The sequence below is a fragment of the Chelon labrosus genome, assembly GCF_963514085.1.
Source record: "Chelon labrosus genome assembly, chromosome: 9".
Classification (NCBI taxonomy): domain Eukaryota; kingdom Metazoa; phylum Chordata; class Actinopteri; order Mugiliformes; family Mugilidae; genus Chelon; species Chelon labrosus.
Window position 1 is genome coordinate 22,483,315 of NC_140359.1, and position 11,967 is coordinate 22,495,281.

An 11,967-nucleotide genomic window follows, 5' to 3' on the forward strand; every position below is an offset into this window, starting at 1 on the left:
AACACAGACAGAGACACACACATGGTTCCCATAGGTCAGTTTGGTTGTTTGTGAGTTGTGCGTTTGATTTCCTCATAGACCACATATGGATTTGAGCTTAAGTAACTCGGAGTGAGGTGCTTTTCTTTCGTAAAACATCTGCTTAATGATAGTGTACCAAAAAGGGAGGGGCCAATGCGCTCGCAACGAGGCCAAGCAAAATCAGAGACACATGACATGAATAAGGTGAATTTCCACAGTTCGACTCGCTAATGTGTTACAGTGTGCTGAGGAGACGGAAGTAAAGACTGCACCATACTCGGAGCTGGATCCACCTGCTGCCACAAGCATCAGGATTAAAGAAAATAGGGACATTTTTGACTAATTCAGTCTAATCCAAGAGCACAAGAGCCATATAATTCATTACTACTTTAAACATTTGGGGTCGAGCAAGTTTAAAAAAAGAACAAATTCCCTGTTTTGCATGAGCAGCAATCCCAGGGAGAGAAAATAACACTAGGCAAAGACACTTGGACGCCCTCACCAAATAATGCGTGCTATTTATATAAAAACAGATGGGATTTTTATCAATTGCAACTGAAAGGAGATGGGCATCTTGTTCCAGTGATGTTGTTGACAATAAGTAAACGCGATCTCTCCGGTGCCGTTTGTGACCAACATTTTCAAAAGTTGCACACCTCCCAAAAAAATTACCATGTTAACCCTTTACAGGGCACTCATTGAAATGTTTGGAAATTCAAAATTGCGACCCTAGAGTGTAATAAATTCTTCATTTTCATGCAGAAAATCAGTGTCAATGAAGTTCCTATATATGGTTCCTTGTGATGAACAAATGTAAACATGTATTCTAGACCATTAGAACATACATGCTGATTCAGGCACTTGTCATTCATTCATTCATTTTCTGTAACCGCTTGTCCTCTGGAGGGTCGTGGGGGATGGCTGGAGCCTATCCCAGCTGTCATCGAGCGAGAGGCGAGGTACACCCTGGACAGGTCGCCAGCCTATTGCAGGGCTGACACAGAAAGACATTCACACTCACACCTACGGCCAATTTAGAATCACCAGTGAACCTAATGAACATGTCTTTGGAGGGTGGGAGGAAGCCGGACTACCCGGAGAGAACCCACGCAGACACAGGGAGAACATGCAAACTTATCACATTAGACAACATTAGGCCACTTCTTCTTCTTGGCACCTAATAAAGCAGTTACACTCAGTGCTCATGCAGAGGTGGACCTTGCAGACCACATTTGACCTGAGAACGTTGCCTTGATCTTCTCTGACTGGCTGGGTGAAAACCACATGCTTCTAAACCTCACTGAGACGCACCAGGACGCAATTTAAAATGTGTGCTGAAGTTACCAAATATGGTCCCTCGCCCCATAAAGGGTTAAAAGTACTATTTACAGCTTCAATCTGATTATTCTAAAGCCAAATAATTGTAGTTTTGGAAGAGTAACGTTAAAGTGCTTCACCTAAAGCCGATGTTTAGCTGTGAGACGCTGGTACTTTCATTTGCGTCCATCTTGGTCTCACACGCTGCTTCAAGCAAATCCGGTTCTCGCGTTTAAATAAAGTTTGGATCAAGAATACAAGCCTGCTAAAATTAATACAATAAAACACAGCTACCACTTTATCAGTGTGGGAAACCCAGTATTTTTTTGGGTGAAACTCACTTAATTACACGCTAAAAGGAGCTAAAACCTTATACTTTCCATGTGTGTCACCTTGATTCGCTTTTCCTTTTTGGCCGGTGGAGCTGTGCAAAATCAAATCTCCGCTGATGCGTATAAATTTCCGGCGTTTTATTTTTTTCATTGGCCTTATTGTAATTATGTTTTTCTGTTTTGGAGAATAGTGTAAGAAGGCAGCTAGAGCCACAGCCTGTAGGGAAGGATCAGAAGCACATTTGTCCGCTCTATTGTCTCTTGTCCTGAACTTTGAAATGCAATTCAAGGAGATAGATGTATAAAGATACACTAAATGCTAAAGCCGGAGAGCAAGGGGAAGGATGAGTCCGTCTCCAGTCCCCGCAAATCTCACTTATATTGAGTTTAGGAGGAAAAAACACAGGCATGGCAACGTTCACAAAGAATTTGCTCTTTTAGCCTGTAAAGAAATCCTGCAAAGCTTGTGAGTCTGTCAGCATCATTTCAAGCTTACATCCCTCAGAGGCACCTGGGACATTACTGTCTAAGTGCAAAGAACACTTGTATGATTTAAGGGTATATCTGCACAGTTTCAGGATGAACGTGCAACACATGCTGTCATTGTGAATTCATTTTAAATGCAATCCTGGTGTATAAATCTGCTCTTAGTTGTCAGTGAAAGAATCTGTAGGGGTCGTGCCTTTTAAAAACACTGGACTTTAATATTTTAGTATTGCAGATAAATCCGTAAACACAATTACAGCTGCAGCAGTGATCAATCTAAATGATGCCTGCTCCTTCCAGCTCTGGGTCCCTCCGCACTGATTCAGGTTATCACGGTGGGAAGAGGACGCCACAAAGGAAGTGCAGATAAGTTTGTTTTGTTTGCATCCCCAGATAAAGCCATGTCAAGACCAGATTTAAGACCAGACCGCTGCTCTGGCTCTGCGCTGCTGACAGACATTAAAGCAGGCACTAAAAACCGGGACTTAAAGAAAAAGGAAAGCAGGGACGGGGGACAGATGCCGGACATTAAAGAACACAAGGATCAGTGAGTGAAGATAAGACGGCCAGCGCGAGCTCTGTTTCTGCGGCGGATTGTTAAAAATGTCTCTGCACGGCCCTCGACCGTTGCTACCCTTTTAATAATCCTCAAAAGTTGTTGAGCTGCAGCCCATGAATGCGCAATCCATGTCTGAACTGCGTCCAATAAAAAGCAGAGACAAGGGAGTTGTGATTCGTGAGAACACTGACCATCCATAACATTTTGCACTGCTGTCTAGTCCACTATGACATTGTCCATCCTGAGCCGGCCTTGTCTTGAGGAGCGAATGATGCATGGTTTGTAAGAGAGTCTCATTGGCTGACGGCCACTCAGACACCTGAGTCACAGAGGAAGGCAGAGGTCTGGTGAGTGAAACCGGAGAGCTCCATGGCATTACAGCACCGCAGGTTAGAGATAACGCACCACGATAAAGTGCCTTGAGGGGAAAAAGATGGCCAGTGATAGGGAGGGATCCAGACTTGAACCGGCAACAGTAACTTAATACGATTTTTATCTGCAGAGATAGAGAAGGATGGCCTCCTGTCGGGATTATCACATCCCAATGAGTAACAAGTGAGTCCATTTCAATTTGTAATACTTATCCCTTTCACACTTGGCGGCAACAGGCGCAAATACCAGAACTAATGTGACATGACAGAGTGAAGAAAAACACAGCGAGGCTCCGTTTTTCTTATCCGCACACTGTAAAAACAACAACCCGCTGTTTGATTAACCAATAAAGCAATCATCAGTACAATGTGGAGCTGTGAGGGCTGATCCAATACTACCAGACTGCCTCTTCCTGCCCTGCAGCATCTGCAGAGATAAACCCCGCTATCACCCCTCTCCCTCCCTCTCTCAAAAGTTAGATTTGCTTGTATACAGGCACTCACACACACACACACACACACACACACACACACACACACACACACACACACATGCAGACCAATACTTGCTCCCATATGTGAGAGGGGAAGTTGAGTAAAGGAGGGGAGGGATCAAATAACTAACAGAGTCGCACAGCTACACTCAACGCACAGACATTTTCTGTGATCACTCTTCAGGTGAGGAATTCTCAAATCGAGGGAAAAGGCGGCGGACGACGCTGACTCAGTCCCAGCATAGAAAGACCTCCCCAGACCGTTACCTCTATGCTGTGTGAAGGTGGAGTCATCTGGGGTTAGAGGGAGAGAGAGAGAGAGAGAGAGAGAGAGAGGGAGGGTGAGAGATGAGGAGAGAACGAGAGGAGCAGGGCAACCGAAGAGGACAGATGGATTATCTGACATGCGCCTGGATTGACCAACGTTCCTATTTAAGTCTTGAATCCTGTTTTTCCTCCTCAGAGCAAAATCTGAAAATGCTTTCCCGCACATGTGGAGTCTAGCAGCTTTCAAACAGGTAGACGGTGTGCTGCAGCATTTCTTTTCTTTCTTTTTTTTAATTTATTTCACTGGAACAAAAGATTTTTGCGGTGTTGCGCTAAGCTTTCTGCTTGGATATCGAGAACTTTTGTATTTTTTTGTATTATTTTGTTGTTGAATGACGGCCTGGGAATGCAAGGAGCAGTCACACTGGAGCAGTCAAGAAGAACAGTTAAAATTTCATAAACCAGAACCGTTTCTTTCTGAAACTCACGCTCAGTGACTGTTTTTGTTTTTCTAACATCTGAGACCAATACAGGCTTGGACGACAGACTTTCTGATAACCAGCCTTAAACCTTTCACCACTGGAGAAGAGCACTCAAACTGAGTGGCAGACTTGGTGATTTTTACCCCCTCATATATCATTTCAAGGGAGAACTAAGGATTTCACACGGGGGCTGAATCATTTGGATTCTGCAGGCGTACCAGCGCACCCAGTCTGGACCGTGGAGGGCTCCCTAACCTGCCCTCCCAGTCTATCCTCGCCCCCAGCAGCATGTCCCAGGCTCTGAGGCTGCCTCCAGTCCTCCTCACAGCACACTACCATGGTCAGATGGGCTGCTGGAGGGAGTAAGGCTGCCTCTGCCTCGTCCTGCTCCAGGGCTGGGTTGGGGGCTCGTTCTGGCTCTCGGGCCAGCTCCAGGCTGAGGTCACCGACGCCGCTGTCCTCCCTGTCGTTTCCTGTGCTGTTCACTCTGGTGGTTTTCTCCTTCTCCTTACCTGGGGCTGCATGTCTCCGCAGAGACAGACTGAGGCTCACAAACGCGGGATCTGTCAGGGTTCCGCTGAACATTTCTGAGACTGAGCTGATCTCCGGACCCAGGACCACTGGGGGCCTCGTGGGTCGAATTGGGGGACCGCAGGGTAGGCATGTGCGCAGCTACAATCACCTACAGGGGGACATGCGGAGGAGGAAGCTGTTCTCATTCCAGAAGTTTTTTCTGAGGATCGATAAGAATGGAAATGTCAGTGGGACCAAGAGCAAAGATGACCCCCTCAGTAAGTAACTCACTGAGCAGATTTATGTACAAAATTAAATAAAGGGGGAGGAAATCAGACCCCAAAGATGATTTGAGTCACTGTGGTGCATGCTGGCAGTTAAATGTGACCTATACCGAAGCTCATTTGGATTAAAACACATCCGTAAATTGAATCCTTTAAAACTCCTGGTGAGAAATTAATGATTTTAACTTGTACAGCCCAAACTCCTGCCGCAGTTTTTGTGTTAGTATATTACACGACAAAAAGCACCTGCTGATTCTATAAAGTGAGGGACATTTCTGGCGCCAGAAACCCTCTCAAATATTTTGACTTTCAAGTGTGCCATTACTCGCAAATGAAATGAGAAATACACAATGAGCTCTTAACAAAAAAGTGCTGCTCCACATCAATGCAAATTTGCAAACTTATTAACATAATAATTCCAGCTAGTACACTGGCTTGTTAGTTCGGAGGAAGCGTTGCCAATTGAAGTCGCCTTTTTGTTTTAAACCAGACATCCCACTGATATCTCCCCTGTCCAAACACTCAGCACAATGATGGTAGCTCTTGGACGTTTTAAAAAGGAGCAGGAGCAGATAACCCGGGCCGTTATCAGGCAGTCTTCACAGCCCAGGGTAAACAGCGCAGATAACCGCCACAGACGGACAGGGCTGGCGTGAGGGGGGGTGGGGGTCGAGGGTGGACATGCACATCAGTCTCATTGATGCTTTCAGACTCTTTCTGCTTCCATGTATCTGTCCCTCCCTCGCTCACTCTCCCACTCAGATTGCAAATTACACACCCTCTGTCACAGATCAGACGTTTGTTTAGAGCAGCCTGACGTGCTCACTCGGAGAAACGTGTCTTTAAAGTGATTACACGTTGTATGTTTCGGTGTATCAGTCAGTAAAATAGCATTCTCATTAGTCTTCCAGCGTTCCCACCGAGCTACGTGTGTGTGCCCCTCGGCCGGCGTGCAACAGGCAGCATGCAACAGGCGCTCACATGCCCCGGTGGGTGTGCTATCACATAGCAGCCGACGACCGACCCATGTGCTCGCTCATTATCCGCACACGCACGCGTGCAGCATATACATCTCCATCTTGTCACATCCTCCTTTTCCCCCCTCTCTTTCTCTCTGTTCCCCGGCCCCATGGCGAGTGCATATAGAAGCTTTAATGTTCCTCTTGGGAGAGCTAAACCACACGTTCAATCAAAGTGACTAAAGCGGGGGAAATAGCACGGGGAGGCAGAATGTCAGAGGACATGTTTGTTTTGACAAGGTCATGACAGAAGCAGCTTTATTTCCTGAATATATTACATAGTGCTGCCTTTACTGCCACCTTTGTTAGAAGTTTCTTTAAGCAGTAAAACTGAGCTGGCACATGGACGTCTGGCACAATTTATCATAACAGGAGTGCTGTGAATTCACCTTAAAGTTTACAAGTGTCTGGGAGATGATTTGCCTCTCTGTCCTCCCAGTTTTTTTTTTTTTTTTTAAAAGGCTAACGAGTTCACATTTTTTGAGGTGCGTTGCCCTTTTTCAAAAGTTAGTTTGAATTATCAATGGGCTGAGCGTCAGGGGAGGGAGGGGGGGCAGGGAGGGAGGTGAAAGGGAGATGCTCCAGAGGTACAAGTTCATGAATGACATGGCTGAACATCATTGTGGCCACATCAAAGCTGTGCATCTTCAGTATCAATGGTGGTGCCATCAAAAAGCTGTGTCCTAAGGGGGTCTAGGGACACTGTGTGTGGATTATGTGCCCTCGTATCAGGTTCACAAGGTAAAGGATACTACACAACAGCAGCTTCAGTCCTTTGCTCCGGCCCCCGGGGCTAGACATGATCCCGGGACTGACATCCTTTGTGAGCCCCTTGACGGTCCCTTGAAGTGACAAAATAGCACTGTTTTTTGCTGAACAGACCATCTGAACAAGACGTTGCAATGCACAAGACAAACTGTGTGTAAGTTCTACACTATGCACAGTTCTTATCGTACTCGAGCGGGAGGGCACATGCAGGCTTTAGTTCTGGGTGCTGCTTGTGGCCCTGCAAGGACCCGGCTTACTGTCTGTTAAAGAGCTGGTATCCAGCCTCCCACAGATTTATGGGGATGCCAGTGCAAAACTGTCCCACATGGCTTTCCAGCCCGCTGGGAGCCTGTGCTGAGGTTAGAGAGAAGCACGGAGAAGGGGAGGGAGATTATGTTAAAGTCAGCTAAGTAGCTATCTTCACGGCCAAGCACGCAATTAAAATATCTATGATTCACAGCTGAGTTCTCTTGAATTTACAGACAGATAGCAGGTCTTAGCGGCTGGTGAAATACGGCTGAATGAGACTCTGGCGGTAATAGAGTTTGGCTAATTATCCACGGCTGCGACGGTGTGAGGGGGTGAGCCTGTCGGGATCGAGTGTGTTAGTACGTGTTGCTGTGATGTAGGGGCCGCAGCATGTGTGCAAGACACTTCTAGACATAGAAGGAGGAAGTGTGTGTGTAGAGCTAATATGTGTGAACGGGTGTAAGCGTGGATTTTAGTGCACATTCGTCTTCTTTAATCAAAGCAGTGGCCTTTTGCGTGGGAAAAAAAACAGATGGGGGCTCTTATGCAGGTCTGAGGAGAGAGATGTATAGCTTCTCTCAGAGGTAGGGAAAAGGCTCGATCTCCCTTCTATGTAAATACACTCAGTGTGGTCCTTACCTTATCTAGTGTGGTCCTCATCAAGTGCTATTACTATATATCCTGATTTATGCCTCATTCCAAATATTATTTTGCGCGCGCCAGAACTTCTCTTTTAAGAGTAAGGAAAGAATAACAATACAGGCTGCGAAGCACAATGCTTTTTGGCATCCCACGGTGGAAAAACCACCTTTTAATTCGCACTGGCATCGTGTGCCTCCATTCCACAACCGGCGCACCATTTACTGCTGTAACTCCAAACAGAGCGTATCAAATAAGCCACACATTAGGAAAAAAGCAACCAGCATGCAAAAGAAAAACTGCTGTCTCCCCACGTAAACAGCTGAACCTGGCAGACACACTTGAGGCTACATTTCACATATGGGGCCCGTAAAATGTGCCCCCATACAAAGCATAGTTGTCACATTAAAAGCGTAATGTTGTAATCGGGGTGAAACTAAATGAAGGGCATATTTTATTTGTGATTCCATTTTCTCACACTCCGTCAGCTCATTACTCTCCAGTTGTGTGAGTGAGGAGAGCGTTCAGCCATTCAGAGAAGAGTGAATGGAGATTTCGTCGTTTCACAGCCAGGTTGAGTTTGCAAGTTGCGTGCAAGTGCACATTCACCTGCTACCAACCAAGTGTGTACGTGTGCACGCGCGAGTGCATTCGTGGCTTGTGTGTATATACAACCTGTCTCGCCCCTGCCTCCGGTGGCTGACTTTGATCAGTGATCATTACAGCCTTTCTAATCCTCACTCCACCCCCAGTCTCACTGTCATGGCTCCTCTGTCCTCCTCTGTTCTCCTTCCTTTCATCCCTCCCATGTTTACAGAGCAGCCAGAGACTGCCATAGATTGTCTTACATCCTCACTCCGTGCCCGACATCCGATCCCATACAGAAAGCAGCTCCTCTCAGATCTTCAATGGCCGTCGTGTCACAGTCCCCACCACCGCCTTGCAGCTTCAGACCTCACTGCCCCGAGGTGCCACTGTTTGAACTAGAAACTGATACAGTCAGGACCTCGCGGACGAGGAGAGAAGCCACTGCATATTTAAGAGAGGGATTGTTCTTTGGGGGCACACCTGCGTCCTCCACCGTCCACTCGCGTACGGGGCTGGGAGCGTCCGAGGGCCCCCCAGCCACTGGAGAGCAGGGCCCCGGCGGTAGAGCAAGGGTGCCACACAAACAGTCCCCAGACAGAGGAGTAGCTGCCGATCTGATCAAAGGGTGTCGTCGAGTCTCTGGAGTTCACGCCCCCACGCCGAAGTGTCTGCGTGTGCGTTCACATGTGCGTGCTTATTGGGATGAAATAACGACATCGCACAGGAAGTGGGGAAAGGAAGTCGGGGAGGGCGGCCCGAAGTCAAACATGCCATGGGAACCGGCGGGGTTCACTCACACCCACCGGCATAAGACGAGACAAGTGGGCTCTGTGGTCAAAGGAGACATTAGGAAGTTATATTTCTCCGACCTCTGATACAGAGACCACACAAATAACCACAGCTGTCTGCAGCAAAAACATGCCCTCGTTAACTTAGGTATAAATTATCCCCTCTAATAGCCTGTGAGAAACCTGATTTTTTTTTTTTGGTATAGGGACTTGGAAACCTAAATACCAAAGAGAACATAAACAAGCTGAGAATCTCTGCGGAGTTCATCTATTAATTCTTTTAAACTAAATGACCCGTGCAGCTGGAATCTGTTGCACAGGTGTAGGCTGTAAAGTTGAAACTTTACAATATCGCAGAAAGGATAATGTGCTCAGGAATAATAGCAACCTTACACAGAATTCCTTCATATTCCCACACGTAAATGAAATGCAATTGCAAAAAGTCACTTTACTCTTAATAAAGTCTGAAACTTTGTGAATTTCTACTGGTCTGCATAAATTGGAGTTAAATCTTCTGTACGCTCATCTTCAAGAACTAAAAATGCACAAAATATTTATCCACTCGTGACGCTCTCGTGCTTTTTCTCAGCGTTGACGCCTATTCTTTTTTTGCTCAACCCTAGGTATTCTGGAAATCACATCGGTGGACGTGGGAGTGGTGGCCATCAAAGGGCTGAACAGCAACCACTATCTGGCTATCAGCAGGAAGGGAGAGCTGTACGGAGCGGTTAGTATCCGAGTCAGAGGTCAATCTGGATGCTTCAGAGAGAGAGATAGTGTGAGATTCTTCGGGCCCTTATCAAAGGAAGCCTTATCTTTACCTCTCTAGCCGCTGGCTCAGCTCGGAATCACAACCCCGGCCAGAGCGCACATGTGAACCTCTAGAAGAGCTGTGCAGTTTTCAAAGTGTACACCGGTTTCTACAACAGCATAAAAAAAGCAAAGAATGCATGCAGATTAATGAGTCAGAATTACCGTGGTTCTAGCGCATATGCACAGGAAAATAATCTACATTTTTTACTTAACTTCACACATCAGGGTTTTAACACTGATACCTTTATTTCAGAGCGAGTTTGGCATCGACTGCACCCTGAAGGAGCGGATCGAGGAGAACGGCTACAACACATACGCGTCGGCCGAGTGGAGGAACAAGAAGCGGCAGATGTTCGTGGGCCTGAATGTCCACGGGAAGCCGATGAGGGGAAAGAAAACCCGCAGGAAGAACACGGCCACCCACTTCCTCCCAATTATGGTGTGAACCGGAGAAATCACCCTGATACGCAGCACTGGACAGAGAGGTTTTCAATGCTGAGAAGCTGTAAAATAAAGACATTCGCTGAGATATCTCTCATTTGAAAAAAAAAAAAGAATAGAAAAAAGAAGGCACTAACAGTGTCACTCAAAGAAATTGTCTCTGCTCCTGACTTTGATTGGGATCGTGTATTTTATTAGGTGGGGGAAGGTGATATCTGTGGCACCGAATGCTATGCTTCTCCCTTTTTTTTTCCCTGTGCCAAACGGTTTGCAGCTGGAGTATGTGTGTAATGTGGACAACACTGTCTCATGTAATGAACTGTAGTAGATGCAGACGTATCTCGAGATGTTATTTATAATCCATATTCTCCCGCGAGACACTTAAAGGGGCGAAAGATAGCGAATGGCTAAAGGCGAGGGAAACGATCAGTCAGTTTATCAACTAATAGAGGATACAACGCATTTAAAGCAAATGTTTGATACTTAACCACTGAGTTTTGACTGAATTGTAATGATTTATTTATTTTGTGAAATATTTAACTGGAGGGGAACACAAGGATTCCTTTGCATTTCTTTACTTTTTATAGGAACTCTGTTATGTGAGAATAAAATTACCACTTTCTCCCCTGCAACTTTTTTTGTGCTCTCTCTTCCTTTTTGTGTGCCAACGGGCCGCGGGAGAAAAATGCAAAGTTTTGGCACAAGTACTGAGAAACCCTGGCAAACGTTCAGGTCATGGTAAGTCTATTCTTATCAGGCTCCCTGAGGTAGGAAGGGACAAAAGGCAGCCATTAATTCCTAGCCAGATATTCCATGTGGCAACCATTGTGCTAATGATTAGTTCCCAAACAAACGAGAAACATACAAGAGCAACCACAACAGAATGGGGGGGGGGGGGGCAACTTCCATGGTATGACACTGTAGATGCTGACATCATGTCCTAAGATCGGCCCCATTACTGTGGAAGATGCAGCATTTCCCGATTGCGGCAGGGCTTTCTTCACAAAGATAGCCGCTAGAGCACCTGCTGATAATGCCAGGGAATAATGCAAAAACAGTCACGCTGATCTGCATCGCAGCCTCGGAAGAGGATCTGAATGTGTTCAAATGAGTAGTGGGGGGGGGGCTATGACCTGCGTCTGACCACCCACTTCCCTCAGTAATCATCTACAAACACGCTAATCAATGACAGCTGCCTTGATGCCAGATCAAAAGACCGCAGGAAGGAACATAAACGCCACAAGCTTCCGGGCCTCATGTTCTCTTATCCTGCCTTTAAGAACATCTATCTCTGGACAGGCACGGAAAAAAACGGTGGAACAGAGGAAGGATCATTGGGTGATGAATTCCCAAATTCGTCCCGGGCCTTTTTTTTTCCTGTGAATTCACATCGGAAGGAGTGAAAACAACAAGAAACGAGCTCCGAACTACGCAGGGAAGAATTTGTTTAAGGCGATGGTCCTTTAATAGCTGTTTAAAGAATCACCGTGACAAATGATTAATACTGAGGAAGGCCGGAGTGCATTCCACCATGAC

At 46.3% G+C, this 11,967-nt stretch overlaps 1 protein-coding gene across 1 annotated transcript; it reads left to right on the forward strand.

Annotated features, from left to right (window-relative positions):
• Positions 1–4,666: 4,666 nt before the first annotated feature.
• Positions 4,667–10,435, forward strand: fgf10b (fibroblast growth factor 10b; the record flags this gene model as incomplete). Its single annotated transcript, XM_084550791.1, has 3 exons — positions 4,667–5,120; positions 9,801–9,904; positions 10,244–10,435. 3 exons carry the CDS (start codon positions 4,667–4,669, stop codon positions 10,433–10,435), a joined length of 750 nt encoding a protein of 249 aa, XP_084406917.1.
• Between the last annotated feature and the right edge of the window lie 1,532 nt (positions 10,436–11,967).